Source organism: Haliaeetus albicilla, chromosome 3, assembly GCF_947461875.1.
Source record: "Haliaeetus albicilla chromosome 3, bHalAlb1.1, whole genome shotgun sequence".
Lineage (NCBI taxonomy): Eukaryota > Metazoa > Chordata > Aves > Accipitriformes > Accipitridae > Haliaeetus > Haliaeetus albicilla.
The window spans coordinates 65,102,903-65,117,889 of NC_091485.1; the positions used below are offsets into that span (position 1 = coordinate 65,102,903).

At 44.1% G+C, this 14,987-nt stretch overlaps 1 protein-coding gene across 18 annotated transcripts in view; it reads right to left on the reverse strand.

The window, feature by feature from the left end:
- Positions 1 to 3,608: 3,608 nt before the first annotated feature.
- The window catches only part of MTSS1 (MTSS I-BAR domain containing 1), a 127,195-nt gene continuing 115,816 nt past the window's right edge, over positions 3,609 to 14,987 (reverse strand). For 5 of the 18 annotated variants that reach the window (XM_069780015.1, XM_069780026.1, XM_069780016.1 and 2 more), the window contains 5 exons: positions 11,880 to 11,999; positions 10,665 to 10,859; positions 8,387 to 8,551; positions 7,879 to 8,041; positions 3,609 to 6,584 (listed from right to left, as the gene is read on the reverse strand). In XM_069780015.1, the coding sequence (XP_069636116.1) occupies positions 5,887 to 6,584; positions 7,879 to 8,041; positions 8,387 to 8,551; positions 10,665 to 10,859; positions 11,880 to 11,999 (1,341 nt within the window). In that variant the 3' untranslated portion in view covers positions 3,609 to 5,886. The remainder of the gene's footprint in view (positions 6,585 to 7,878; positions 8,042 to 8,386; positions 8,552 to 10,664; positions 10,860 to 11,879; positions 12,000 to 14,987) is intronic. The other 13 variants (XM_069780024.1, XM_069780023.1, XM_069780022.1 and 10 more) reach the window with 6 other exon arrangements.

Here is a 14,987-nt window from a genome sequence, read left to right on the forward strand (position 1 = left end):
CTTAATGGGGTAGTGACACCAGAGCAAGTTTTACTGCAGCTTTCACAGTAAGAGTCAGAAAAGTCAACTATGAGACTGAAAAAATAATTGGCCACATAAAACTCATATTCCCAGAGAAGGAATGTGAGCTTGAATGGGCAGGAGAGGCAGATTTGCTGGGGGATGGGATCAAATGAGATGAGAAGGAACTATGGCAAGAGCCTGTCTCCCACTGTGGAGAAGGAGGGAGGGAGGGAGGCCTGGAGGGGAGTGGATGAAAATCAATAAACAATTCATATCAGCACCATAACTTGGAATCTGGTACTAAATACAGGCAAGGTGTTAAAGCTAGAGTTTCAAGATACTGACAGCAACAGACATGAGCTTTGATTGCTCCTGGTCTGAGGGTATTTCTAACCTTGCTTAGGGATAAAGACTTCCTGCCCTCCCTCCCCACCTCATTAGGCTCTTTTTGCTGCACTTTTCACATAGGTATCACATCTCACAAGACATAAACCTTCCTTACAATGATGTCATGCTGTCTTCCTGGCATGGATGACACTGCTGTAGAGCAGCAGGAAGTTCATCCCCATACAACCTGAATCCTAGATACCTACAGAGCTGTATCAGTTAAAACAAGAAGTGGCCTGCTGGGGAATATGGCTCTTGTACACTTGTGTACAGGTCACATACATACAGTTATAGCAGGCAGTGCGATACAATGAACCGGGTACAAAAAGCTGTTTGCTCTGATATAAGACACAGGGAATTCTGCTAACACTTTCAACTAACCACTCCGTAAGAGAATAGATGGGGTATAGCCACCTAGTAAAAGCTCAGGAAAACCTTTCTCACCTTCTGCTGTTCTCCCATTTTTAGGGCTAGAAGAGAGGAGATTTGGGTCACCTAATCAGACTTTCATTTTACAGAAGTTACTTGATTGTACCATACTTAACCCTAAGGCTTAATTTTTCCATGAACTCCAACTTACTTAAGGCTTGAAAGTAACAGGAGGTGGCAAAGGCACTAACTTCAGCTGTTCTAAGGCCTAAACATAGTTAGCTTGGGTATAAGCTAAGGCTTTAACCTGGCTGGTTTTTAGAAATTTTACTTCGCCCTCTTCAGTAAGTCTGAGTTTTGGGAAAAAAAAAAAACAAAAAACTCCAGAAAAATGGCTTCACATATTCCGCTGCTGAAATTTTCATTCTTACCAGGGAGCAGGATGGGTTTGCGCTCCGTCAGTCCAAAGGCAGTAGCAGAATTGAGGCTGTTCAGCACACCGTTTGGCTGTGTTTACCTACTTAACACAGAGCTGTGGCTTCCCTCCGCTCAGGTATTGGTGCTTTGCTCTGGTGTTCTTCCATACTGAAGGTGCTTATTCAGAGGTCCAACCTGCGGCCCTTTTTCTAAGTTGTTACAGGTTTCTAATACAGGGTCTGCACTACCAGCATTGCACTTCCCCAAATTAAAAACACTGGTTTGCTTTAGCAGCCACTTGCATTAGCCCGAGTACGAAAGGCCAAATCCAGGTGTGGGCAAAATTCATGGGGAAATACAACATCGCAGGGCAAACGCAGCTTAGCTGCCCTGCCCCTGAGCCCGCTTTGCCCTCTCCCCCAGCCTGGCACAAGCAGCCCTTGGCTGGGAGCTGGAGCCGTGACTGGGTGTGTGCTGGTGGCACGGGCAGGCTGGTGCCAGAGCGCTCCGCACCTTCATGGGGTAGAGCCAGTGGGAGCAGTCAGCTGGTGTACACCAAGTGCGTCTTAACTTCTATTCAGACAAATACAGGCTTACAAAAAAACATCTTCTCTTCCTGCGCCTTACCTTCCCCCAAAACCCTACTCCTCTGCTTTGTTTGTCTGGTCACTATATTCAGAAATCATGCAAACACCAAAATACTCCTTTTTTAATTATGTGTGATTTTGCACCCTCCCTCCCAGTCAGCCAACCAACTTTTTTTTTTGCTAGAAAACAGAGCAAGAAATCCCACCTGACTTTTACAAACAGCTGGACAGGTCTGACAGATGTTCCGTAACATGATGTATACCCCACATCCCAGCATGAAAAACAACAACAAAAAAATCCACCCTACAACAAAAAGATTTTGCACACGCAGCTGCAAGTGAACCAGATTCACTGTAGAAGCAGCAGGGATAAACTTCAAAACAAGAGCACCCGGCTAAGCATACTGTACATGAGAAACAGCCATAAAGAGATGGGGAATGAAACTAGAATCCTTTTGGAGTCAGGACATATTTCCAGCCAAACCACCTTGAGTTTTCTTTTAACATCTTATGACTGTGTTGGCACTGGCTGAGATTGAGTTAGTTTTCCCCATAGCAGCCCTCATAGTGCTGTGCTTTGCATTTACAGCTAGGAAGGTGTTGCTAACACACCAGTGTTTTGGCTACTGCTGAGCAGTGCTCCCACAGCATCAAGGCTGTCCCTCCAACATTCCCCCTCACCAGTAGGCTGGGGGTGGGCAAGATCCTGTGAGGGGGACACAGCCAGGACAGCTGACCCAAACTAACCAGAAGGCATGGGCTCCTCTCTCCACAGGTCCGTAGGTCCTGCCAGGAGCCTGCTCCCGGCTCACAGTCTCCTTCGGGCACCCACCTGCTCCGGCGTGGGGTCCTCCCCGGGCTGCAGGTGGAGACCTGCTCCACCGTGGACCTCCCTGGGCTGCAGGGGGTCAGCCTGCCTCACCATGGTCTTCCCCACGGGCTGCAGGGGAATCTCTGCACCTGGAGCACCTCCTCCCCCTCCTTCTGCACTGACCTGGGGGTCTGCAGAGTTGTTTCTCTTACATGTTCTCACTCCTCACTCCAGCTGCAGTTTCTGTGCCCCCTGCAACTTTTTTTTGCGTTCTTCAATCTGTTCTCCCAGAGGCACTACCACCGTCACTGATGGGCTCTGCCTGGGCCAGCGGCAGTTCTGTCTTGGAGCCGGCTGGTATTGGCTCTGTCGGACACGGGAAGCTTCTAGCAGCTTCTCACAGAAGCCACGCCTGTAGCCCCCCAGCTGCCAAAACCTTGCCACACAAACCCAATACAGTGATGAATAGAAACCTCTGGACAAAAATGAATCTATCGCGGTGGCAAGGAAATGAATTAGGCCACTGCGTGGTAGCTGCAAGTGGGAGCAATGTCCTCCCTCTCTACGTTTGTTTCTGAGAAAGCTGAACCAAAGAAAGTCTTTGATCACTCAGGGGCACGTGGGAGACAGCACTGGTGATGTGCTTGATAAATTCTGGCTGTACGCATGGGCAGTGTGGACAGCAGCAATCTTCCTCCTCTGGCAAAAGGAACTGCGGTCCAGCACTGAAGCAGATGCACAAACATGTTGGGTTATCTGTGCTTCTTGGCCAGATAACAACAGTGAGGGACAGAGAAATGTCATCAGTTATTATTTAATGGGAAGTTCCATGGTTAGCACTGCACCTTTGCTCTGCTACTACCCTTCCAGTGCACATCACTAAAACACAGTTACATGCAATTTTATTTACTTGTTTTTTAATTCTCTCTTGCTTCTGTTACACGCAGATGGAACCTGTGTGATTTTCAGAAGTCTGATGAAGGACACCATTGACATCCAAAGCTCTGGAAGCAGAAAGTCTTTAAGAACCGAAATACAGAAGTTTTCCAGCAGTTCTTTATTTATAATGTAGGCTTAAGCAATCATTACAATGTAGAAGGGAGACACACTTACAGCAATTATTTATACCAGTTTAGAACAAAAAACTGCACAGGGAGAGGTCAACTCTCAGTACAAACTAGCAACTAAACCACAATAATTTACCATTAGAAACATTTTATTTTTTTAGCTGTGACACTGCTTTTACAATATGCAAAAACACAAACAATAGAACTATCCAAAGTGTTTTGTCACATTCTTTCTACATTGAATTTGGCAACATTTTATATTAAATTTTACTGATTATACTAACGTTTAAGAACTAAACAAGTGAAAAGCTGTACTCAGGTACAGTTACATCCATTTATTTCAAAGGTTTAAATAACACTTTTAACTATTGAGATTATCTCCTAGCAGTTTTTGTTTATGCAAAAACCATCTCAAAGCCTCATTTGCACAATGCATCAGCTACTGTATCAAGATTGGTGGGCTACACCACAGGCACTACTGTTTATTATATTCTGTAATAAGGAGCTTGTTTTTCAAAGAAAGGAAGGTTTAATATTTTCTAAGAATCATGCCTTTTTTTTTTCTTTTTGCTTTTAAGCCATAACAAAAAAAAAAAGGTTAGCAACCACAGCAGTGTAAAATGTTATATAGAACACAGTGACTACACAATTACTAGAAGTTTCACATCCAATGCAGTTATGTATTAAAGCATAAGAGGTTATGTAGGCAAGTCTAGAGCCAACAGAAATCTGCAGAGTGTGTGGTGGAAACTAGCCCCTTATATGCATTATTTGGTGCACTTTTAAACAATCACGGATGCGCAAGTCTGGTGTCCATCCACGCGTGGGTCTGCCGTGGGTGGGCAGATGGCATCCTTGTGGACCGTCTGGTCGGAACACATGTCGTGCCCTGGGGTCTGCATATTTCTATCAGCTTTAGGAGACGGGTATTGCAGCAATAACTTACTTTTACTTTAAGGAAAAAATCCAACTCTTAATAATTCTACCAATAGCGTTCCAAAAAACATGACTTAAAGTACAAAAAAAGAGAATATAGTGGTCAGACTCCCAGTATTATCAAAAAAACCAGTATCTCTCCCCACCCCCCACCCTTCACCCCTTTCTTTTCGGTATTTAAGAAAAGCCAATCAACTGCCATTTAAAAGAAGTTAAGAAAAACAAGCCCCTGTATTGGAAAGAAACATTCGCAGTTTATTAGATCACAAGCTGGTTACACCTGTCAAATTGTTAAGTGTTTTCTCAAAATATTTGGGCTTTCCAAGGTGCCCAGCCTGCTGGGCACAGTCAGAAAAAGGCATTTTGATAATATGTAAGAACTCCCTGCTTGCATTTTAAAAATGTTTTCACATTTGTAACTGCCTTAAGCCTGTCGTCCTTGTTTGTATTCAGTGAAAGGATGAGTGGAACAAAAAGTGAAGGTGGAATAACCAAGCCTACACAGTTAAGGCTGCATGCATGTGACTGAGAGTTGTTGCTGTGCAGTCAAAAAAGAAATGTGGAAAAAACCCAGTCTTTAAAACACCCTACAGAAACAAAACACTGCAATCCAATATGGCTTATTCTGATGCATTTACCATGAAGCTACTAGTAATTAATCCTACTAGGCTACTTTTGTGCAACAGCATCTGCTATTTTGATGGCATCTCCCTCCCCCCCCACTACCCCCCAAATACTCTACCAACTGCAGGTTTCTTCCTTGCTTTATATATTGCTTTTATTGTCAATTTTTAGTCCTGCTTTTCAAACTTTTTTTTGAATACTTAAATGAGGATCTGTTCCTTACAGCTTGACTTAAACTTTAAAATAAGTCCCATTGTTTTGTTTTGTGTTTTAACCTCACTATTACAAGGCGCTCTACAAAAGCTTGCAAAAAAGCCAGATTTTCATTAAATCCCTTTGCTGAAGTTAACTACTTGACATTTTTTTTTTCTCCTATGATTTAAAACTTTACAAAGAGAGTTATAAAAAAGGTAAATGGGATTTGGCACCTTCAGAAAAAATTAAAAGTGTAACTTAGATCAAAAAAATGCAGAAACAAAATCATTGATATTTACAAATTAAAACATCAGTGAAGATTATGTCTTACTACGCTCTTTCACCTTGTTTTCTCTTTTAGAGTACTTTCAGACTGTCTGTTACCGAGTATCTTAAAAAATTCATTGATTACAGATTGGAATGGATAGAGACAAATTAGTTTCCTCACAGTTCCTTCTCGGCAGCTAGTACTCTGGCAGCTTTTCCGCTCCTAGGAAATACGAGGTGCTGAGCGATCATTCGTGGTCGTCTTCTTCAGTTTGACACCACGCCGAATGGCATTCAGCATATCTTCACCTTGCGGGACGTCCCCAGGACTCAGCTCTCCGGGATCAAGCTCCGGCTGGCCCGCGGGCGCGAGGGTGCTGACACCATCCCGGTCGCTTTCTTCCCCCTCGCTCTCAGGAACCGCTTGCCTCTGCTCGTCGGCAGCACTCAGTTTCTGGCTTGACGGCGGAGGGTTGACAGATGCTTGTCCGCTCCACGAGGACGAGGGCATGCTGGTGACACTTTGCCCACCATCTCCTGCTGCCGGAGACTCGGGACTTTGCTCGGGACATTCTTCTGTCCCAGCGAGGGTGCCAGGCAGCCCTCCTGGGATATCGGGGACAGTTGGTGTTTTGACAGGAATCACTGGCGTCTTGATCGGAATCGGACCTCCCCCTATGGTGCCGCGTCTGACTGAAGGCTTGGTGGAAGGGGTCCGTCTGATGGTGGCGACGCCGGGGGTGACAATGACTGGTCCAAGCGTGGTTGGCAGACCTGCGGTGGAAGCAGGACGCTTGGTTTGAAACATTCTGCGATAGGACTGGCTAATGTCGCTGTTTCTTGGGATGGTGGAAGATTTGTCAAACTCTTGTTGTTCTGCCTCCTGGTCACCACTCACAGAGAAATAATCATAATCTGAAACTGATGCCAAAAGACAGAGTTACGAACAAGCTGGGGAAGACAGCTGAGTCACGTCAGCAAGTCTAAAGTATGTATAATCAAAAAAGTATATATAAGCAAAAAAGCCTAGAGGTCAACAGCAATTAGGAGAGGTTTCACGTCTAGCAGGAACAAAGCCTGAGATGTTGTGACCAAGATTCTCAGACTGCGTGGCTGAAGGCAGGCGCTACAGCAGACCAACCCTAAAGCTGCAGGGTGCCTACATCTCTTGTGAAAGAGAACGAGAACTGTACACACTCAGTACCTTCCCTGAAAAGAACTAAGTAAGTAATGAAGACTCAGTGTTTGTTGCCAACATGAAGACACCAAAACCAGCATCCTACAGGCCATATGCTACCACTTGTAGATACAAATACTTAAAACAGTCAGTGACTAAAAAGCATACTTTAGACTAGGCAATGTGGGGCTCAGGGGACTGTGTACCAGTGATTTCAGCAGCAAATTTGCTTGTTTTGCAAACAAAGTAAACCCCAGCTGTCAGCTCTGAAAACTCAGTCTCAGCTTTAATAATTGCATTGGGTTCCTTCCTTTCCACGTAACTGCTGAGCCAAGCTAGGCCCTCCACAAGCCCTACTGCCTCTTGTGATTGCACAGCATGACTAATCTCAGCTGAGCAAATGATATGGCTGCTGAACTGCAAACACCAAACTCAGTCCCTCCCAGCTTGCTGCTGGTTCTGAAACAGGGTACAAAACCCAACACCTTACTGCAGCTTCCCAGGTATGCCCAAGTTAACGTCTCCAATGGATTCTTTTTCCAATTACAAAATTTCTGCTTAGGTAGGAAATTAAAGGTCACAAAGGGAGACCAAGAGCAGATTCAGAGTACTGACAGAACAAGAAAACAAAGCTCATGAGTGTGTATTTGCTAAGACAATAGCTCTGAAAGGACATTGCTACCACAAGAAGTGTATGATGCAATACCAGTGTCATTCCACTCAACCCATGAAATACAATTCTAGCATCTTCTTTAAAATGGCAGCATCCTTAAGCTAAAACTCATTCTAGTAATGCACAAGAAAATACAATCGTTCAGTACACTGTGGAGCAACCCAGGTTTCTATTTTGTTAATAAATCCAGGCTGCATTCCAAGCTGGAAAAAACTTCACAATAGCAACGTTCACCCCTTTCTCCCCAGCTGACTACAAAGCCAGTGAGTGATAGCTACTGGAATATAGCCCCCTGGCACCAAGGCGTGAGCGTATGATGGCTAGGTTGGGAATGCTCTGAAAAAGAACATCTCTTGGATGGGTACCTTGAGATGGGATCGTGTCCTCTGAACAGCACGGAGTTGTTGTCTGGGTGCTGTAGCCGCTGGAGCACTGCAAGGAATCCCGACTGCTCCTCTGGGTGTCCAGCTGCAGCCCTCTTGTCAGAGCGAGCGCCAGCTCCTCGCAGGCCTCCATCTCCTCACCCTGCTGGTTACACACAGGAAAGAGACTCAGTACGTCTAAAAGGGTTAGTCAGTCTTCACTGACTACTACCTGCCTCTCCTCCCAAGCAGAGCCAGTCATCACCATCACAGCCCAACAGGATTGTGTCCATCCATTTACTAGGTCTTAGAGACAGACACTTCTTCGGATGCTGTTGCTCTACAAATGCCAATACCCAATGGCACAGTCTCTCATGCCCACACGATTTCCACTGACCGTACCCCCACCACACCAGTACTGCTTATCGGATAGACACGTGCCAACATAAAGCAAATCGAAAAGTATTGGCAGGAGCTAGCACAGACAGCATATTTGAAATTAGAGCTTCACCCTTGTGGCAGCCGACACCGTCATGCTCCGAGGTCTCTGGGCCTCCTCAGGGGGCACGGGTGGCCCACTCTGAGCTCCTCCGTTGAGATCTGGTTCGCGCTTTTCTTTGCGACGTTGCAATGTGTTCACCATTGGTTGATCGTATGGGCCTGGTTTGGCCCAGTCCTAAGGAAACATGCTTGTTAGTGATAGCTTTCATCAGTAATTGTGCTTTAATTACACATAAAACTATGCAAAGGGGCAATTTTAATGCAACAGATTATGTATCAAACTGGATATGCCTTTCTGAATAAGGCCAGAAATCAATTAATTTTGAGGATATTAAAAACCTTCACTTATAAAACCTGTCTCCTTTATGAAAGGGAAGCTAAATTTCCTATTCTACCTAAGTGTTCTTATATGAAGACATTTAAAATTTTAGTACTATTATTTTCTCTAAATGAAATTCCATTGTGTTAAAGCCTATATTTTCAGAAATTCAAATGCAAAAATCACTGGCACACAGCAGAACACATACATAAATGTCCAATCAGCGATGTAACTGTGCTAGATGTACACAAGTTCTAGTATTACGTGCTGTTATGCATGTCTTCAATTCTGAAAAATTAGGCTTGAACGGATTTTTGATACATATTACAGGAGCAAGTTACTCTGAGTAATCTCTCAGTTTACTTACTAGCTGAAATCCAGTTTATAATACTGATTTGTACTGAAGAAAGACTAACTTCACTCTGAATTACTGGTGCCAAATTTGGAACAGAAATTCCTCAGGCCATGAGGGCTATATTCACTCAGGGCTCTATTAAGCAAAGTCCTGAGGGTGTCCAGAAACCACACGTTGCACACAAAGAGCAGGATTGATCAGTGACTTGTGCTGGGACACAGAACCACTGCTAAGCAGCAGCTCCCCAAATGTGAGCTGCTGCAGGGGCAAGCCCAACCCTAAGAGAGTTTTCCCTCACCAAGACAAGGGGTGCTTTAAAAATAAAACTGGAAGAAACAACTTGTGCCTGAGAACGGGCCAGACACCTCACCACTGGCAGCAGCTGGCTGCCGGGCAGCCTCCGCACAGCCTTCTGATAAATAATGATGGGCTAAGACCACACTACAGATTTTTTACTGGCATGTGTCTCAGTCCAAGTGAGAGAGAAGTGCAAGGCAGCTGTACTGACACAAGCCCCTTGTGCAGACAGGTATTTTGGTTTTATTAACACATACAGAACTCTGCTTGGCCTTAACAGCTATGTCTTTGCTGTAAGTGTTTTGCTGTGAAATACACTGGCAAAGTGCTTCTAGCACAGACACATCTAATGACCTTGAAGCCCCAGGACCACTGTGGCCACCCTGTTTGTATGTCTCAACAGTCTCCAGCTGCTGGAGAGAGAGATTAGGGGATCTGTAACAAGGTATCTCAATTTACACATATAAGAAGGTCCTATGGTGCCTATGCATCCACAGGCATCTAAGACCTGGGCAGCTGCTATCAACTGCACACCAGCCTTGCGAAGACTCAGGGCAACAGACAAGAGACCTTCTCCCCCTTGGTCCGGGGCAGTGTCTCCCAGGGGAACTGCCTGGCAGGGATGAGAGTCAAGGCTCTGGCAGAGCAGAGGCATTCTGATGCCAAGGAAGATCCCTGCAGATCCAGCTGGAGCAACTGAAAGAAGTTACTACCCTCTGACTTTTTCGGTGGTCTCACCCTAGACAGCAAAGCAAGCTGGGTGAGCACTTTCAGTCTGTGGCAGTAAAGCTAGGATAGCTTCAGTCATCACTTAGGTTCACCTGGTGACGAGTGCCTTCTTAAACCACTCCAGCTAGATCTACAAGAGCATGCCTGCCTACAGCCAAGGTGGGGGCCAAGCACAGCCGCCGCAGTGAGAACATCATGTTGTTCAATGTATGGTTTCATTAAGCCAAGTGGATGTCAAGCCTGCACTTCCCTGCTCCCTGCTCAAGTGAGTGCTTTGAACAGTGCTAAACAAGCTCTTTTCTCGCTGAATAGAGCCCAGAGTGCTTTCACCAACGTCCCAGAGTTAAGCTACTCCTTCCTACCTAGGCGTTGTCAGCTTTAGTATGTTGCCAGAATAGACAAGGTCATTCAGAAATATCGACTACCAGATTTTAGCTCTCTGATTATCACCATGCAATGCCCATTCAGAGTGATATTAAACAGAGCAAATCAACAAGTAATTACATGGATCGAAAGGTAGCAACAACTGCCGTGTGCGCACTGTTGGTATGAGGAGGTGAGGACTGCCACAACAAAAGGAACACAAACCTTCCAGCTAGGGATCTTAGATGATGGTAACATGCCTGGCCCAATGGTGTAATAATGAACGTAGTCTGGAAGGAGGGCTGAGGGAGCCCGAGTCCACGCGCGGGAGACAGGCGGGAAATGAGGGAAAGGACCTGCACCAACTGAAGCTACGGATGGGTCACTTGATAAACTACAGTGATAAAACCCATTAGACAACTGGAAACGAAACAAATAAACAAACAAAAACAGAGAAATTAATATAAACAGAATGAATATGAAAATATACTGCGACTCTGATGTTCTAGGGAGAAAACTTCTGTATCTTAAAACAAAAGAAAGAAAAATCTTAGCTTTGCTGCAAATAAACAACAGAAAATTGATACAATGCTTGGTTCAGAAGTCAGATTGCTTGAAAATTGTTATTTGGTATAACAAATTTCAGACATCAATCTAGCAGTCATTGTCTCCAGGCTGAGCAGCTTTGCCTTCTGTCCATGAAAGCAGCACACTGTGAAAAAGCCTTTGCAATTTAAGTACCCTGCAGACTGTGGACATAGAAACAAAACATTTCCAATACTAGAAGTGTTTGCATTGGTGGCGTTTATTCTATGTAGCTGGACAGAGAGGAAAAGCATACAGCCTTCAAACATGACGTGTTCTGGCTGTGTGATGGATGACATGGAAGAAAAAAAAAAGAAAAAACCAACAGCAAGGATTTACCAGATGAGAATGGAGACCGCTATCACTTCCTCCCTCGATGCAGAGTGTATCCCCTGTAATTTATTCCAACCATGTGCGTTTTGTTTTCCTTTTTGTTTTGGTCAAAACCAAACCCCAATTGCTCAGTGTAATGTGTGCTACCTAATGGGAGAGAGGGGAGAAGGCACAAACAGTACAATCTGGGCAAGATGCTCTTTGTTAGGCAACCAGCTGGGTTTGGGCAGCGTTCCACAATCTCTTTGAGTAGAAAAGGTGGACGATGAGCTTTTCTTAGAAAATTACCTCTGTAAAATGCCCAATTTGTAGCTTCCCCCTAGCAGCTGGTTTAAAGGCAAGTGTTGCTGTGGTTTATTCAGATTCATTTCTAAGGGAGCGTGCAACAGTTCCTATTCTCATCTTCACAGAGAAGAATCCTGGCTGCGTCCCATGCACGGCTTTTTTTTTTTTTGTCCAAATGTTGCTGGGTTTGGATAACGAGCTAGTAGGTTTGTATGTCTTTGAGATGAAGTTTTTCACCTTATCTGTGGAGGCCCAAGCCCCCATGGTGGAGCCTGAGCTGACTGAGGTGGGGGAACTGCACTCGCTCACTGACTGGCAGGTTTCAGAGGCTTCTGAAGAGGCAGAGCTGGACGAATTCTGCAGCATAAAACAGCACCGCAACGCAGGGAAAGAATACACAAGCCACCAAAAAAGAAAGAAAAAAAAAAACCACAAACAAAAAAAAAGACAAAAAGCACATACACAGAGACACACACAGGAGAGAGGGAAGGATGAGAAAGCAAAGGGTTAGGGTTTTAAAAATCAATTAGAAACTGCTCAAAACCATTGCTAATGTTCAGGAAATCTATGAGAAACAAAATAAGCCATTTGCTTAGTGCGAGAACTTGCCACACTGCTTGAGAATGAGGGAATCGAGGCAGCAATCTCAACTCCTCATTGCAATTTCAGCGTCTCAATTCTGTCAGCTGCCTCAGAGCAAGAAGCTGAGGGAGCTGAGGACACCTATGGTCCCAACATGCAATATACTGAGACAACTGATTTATACAGAAAAGCAGATCATCAGTACTTCAAAGACACAAAGTTTAGATTTAAAACATGGAGCAGCAAACATCACTTACATTCACAAGTTCTCGGGTAGTCTGATCTGCAAAAGCACTTGTGAAAAGCTCATCTGAGTTCAAGTATTATGGAACAAAGAAAGAAGTGATACTTACCAAAACTGGAGGTTTCCAAAGTGCATTATCGGTATGCATGTGCCTCTGGAGGTAGTATGCATACACCAAAAGCACTCAAACTTTTCTGCCCAGCAGCCAATGTGAAGGTACATGTACTCTGCTGAGTGTGTAAGTGGTGGCATGTGCTTGCCACCCACTTTCTCTTAACAGCAGAGACAGAAAATAATCAGGGGCTTGGATAGAGTGAAGGAAAATGCAGGACACAGAGTGTCCATCAAACACGTCAAACAGTTTGCTCCTAGCTAGGAACTTCTCTTCCAATTTTCAGTGCATGCCTTTGTGTACATTTGCTGCTGTAAGACCTTTGCAACAGCACGTAATTCACCTACAGGCAGGCCAAGGTGAATAACCATGTGGACCATTTTATCAACTACAATGCTGTTGTACATCTCCCCCTTGAAAGTGGCATCCCCCCCAGCAGGGCTGTGCGTGCAGGTCCAGCTGAGTCCTTGGAAATGGTCAAGAATACTGGCAAAGTTCTCAGGGCAGTACTGAGCTCTATTGACTGTCAGGAAATTCAACACTAGCAAGACTAATTTATCCTTTGGTAGTCTGAGACCTGTGAAGCAAGTCCATCTAAGGATATCCCTAGCATTATATTTTATGACGGCAGAGAGAATGCGCCCTTGTATCAAGTTTGTGTAGCAAAGCCTCAGATTTCAAGGAATGACATTTTGAAGAGGAAGCGAAATCTCATCTGAAATAAAATTTCATCAGTTAACCTTAGATGAGATCTTGGGGTGAACCTGCAATAAAAAGATAGCTGGATAAGAGGCACTGTAGAGGAGTAATTACTGCTAACACCCAGAAGTTGCCTCATTGCTCACCAGAAGCTACGTATAAGGAATGTATAGCTAATTGCCTAGGTAAAAGGAGATGTCAGTCTCCCGAGATGGAACACCATCACCATAAGGATTTTGGTGAAGACTACTGGGGCTGCTGAGAAGCCAATACGAAATCAGCATCTTGAGCTTATTAGCAAACTGTGGATTTAAATGAAACTTTGCAAAGGCTGTTAAAAAGTAAAAAAAGCATGTAATGTGGTGGATTATTTTATAGAAATAACGCATATCCCATCTTATGCTGACATGAGATCAGATCTCTGGGTGATCTGTCAAATGTGTTTAGGGTACAAAGTAAGCTCAGCTAACAAGGCTCATATTCGAAGTGCAGTAAGAGTTGAGGTGAACGTAAGATCAGAAGAAACTGCAACAAATGACACATAGGTGTTAAGGAGAGAAGTGAAAAGTATGCAGTGGGGTACCCAATGATGCAGTGGCTTGATGTTTTGTGCAACTTGTCACATTGTTGATTTAATGCAACTTCTTTTACAGGAGAAAAGCCTCTAAAAATAAGAATACCGACAAATATAAGCTGCAGTTGACTCTGTCATCAGACATAACTACAGTACACTAAACGGAGATGAACCTATTTCTTCTATCCTTAGAGAAAAATACATTATAGAAAATTAGCTTTTACACTAAAACTCCAGAGTTCTGCCCGACATTCCAGGTAGCTCAGCAAAAGAAACTGTTTCAGACTCCCCATGAGAACACTTCACAGTAGTGTTACACTTTGGCCAGGAAAAAAAAAAAAAGAGAAAAATATAATTTCAGAAAATGCTTTCTGAAACCTCATGCTTATGGCCTGAAAGACCCTCTTGGGTCTGCATACTCTGCACATGGCAGGACAGACAGTGAAGGGTCTGAATTCCAAATAGGGTATCATGCTACCTTGTTTTCTGCAGATGTCCCAATGATGACAAGTGAGAATTTGGAGTTTACATCTGATAGACTATTCCTGTTTACAAAGCCAGAAACTTCATGAGATTACGTCAAGTAATGGTAGAAATTAATCATAAATGAGGTTTACAAACAACAAAGCCAGATGTAGCAAATAGATGGAAAAAGGCCAAAAATGCAAATTCCGAAGATGCAAAGAATTGTTCGATTTACTTGGCGTATGGGGAAAAAAAGATTGGAAGTGGTGAAATTATTTTTGCAATAAAGTGACTCTAAGGTGGAAAAAAGATGAAAGGACAGACCCTCCCACTAACTTAGTGTGGCCATTTTAAGCAGGCAAAGCTAGACAAAGGATGAACCAACATGTCATGGGGAAAACACCTTGGTAGTTGAAAGAAATGCAAAAGGTAGTAGGGTAGGGAAACATGGTCTCCTTTTCTCTTGAGAAACTTGCACGGCACAGGGAAGGGGAGGCTCTGGTCTTGCTAAAAAAGGATTACAACAGTGAGAAAATGATGGAGAGGGAGGCAGAATACTGAACTTCTGAAGGAAAAATGTAAAGAAAACTCAAGTGGCAGCAGGTCAAAGGCTGCCTGGATCAGACTGCAGAAACAGTCTTGAACAGTTGGACCCTGGTGTGGAAAGCA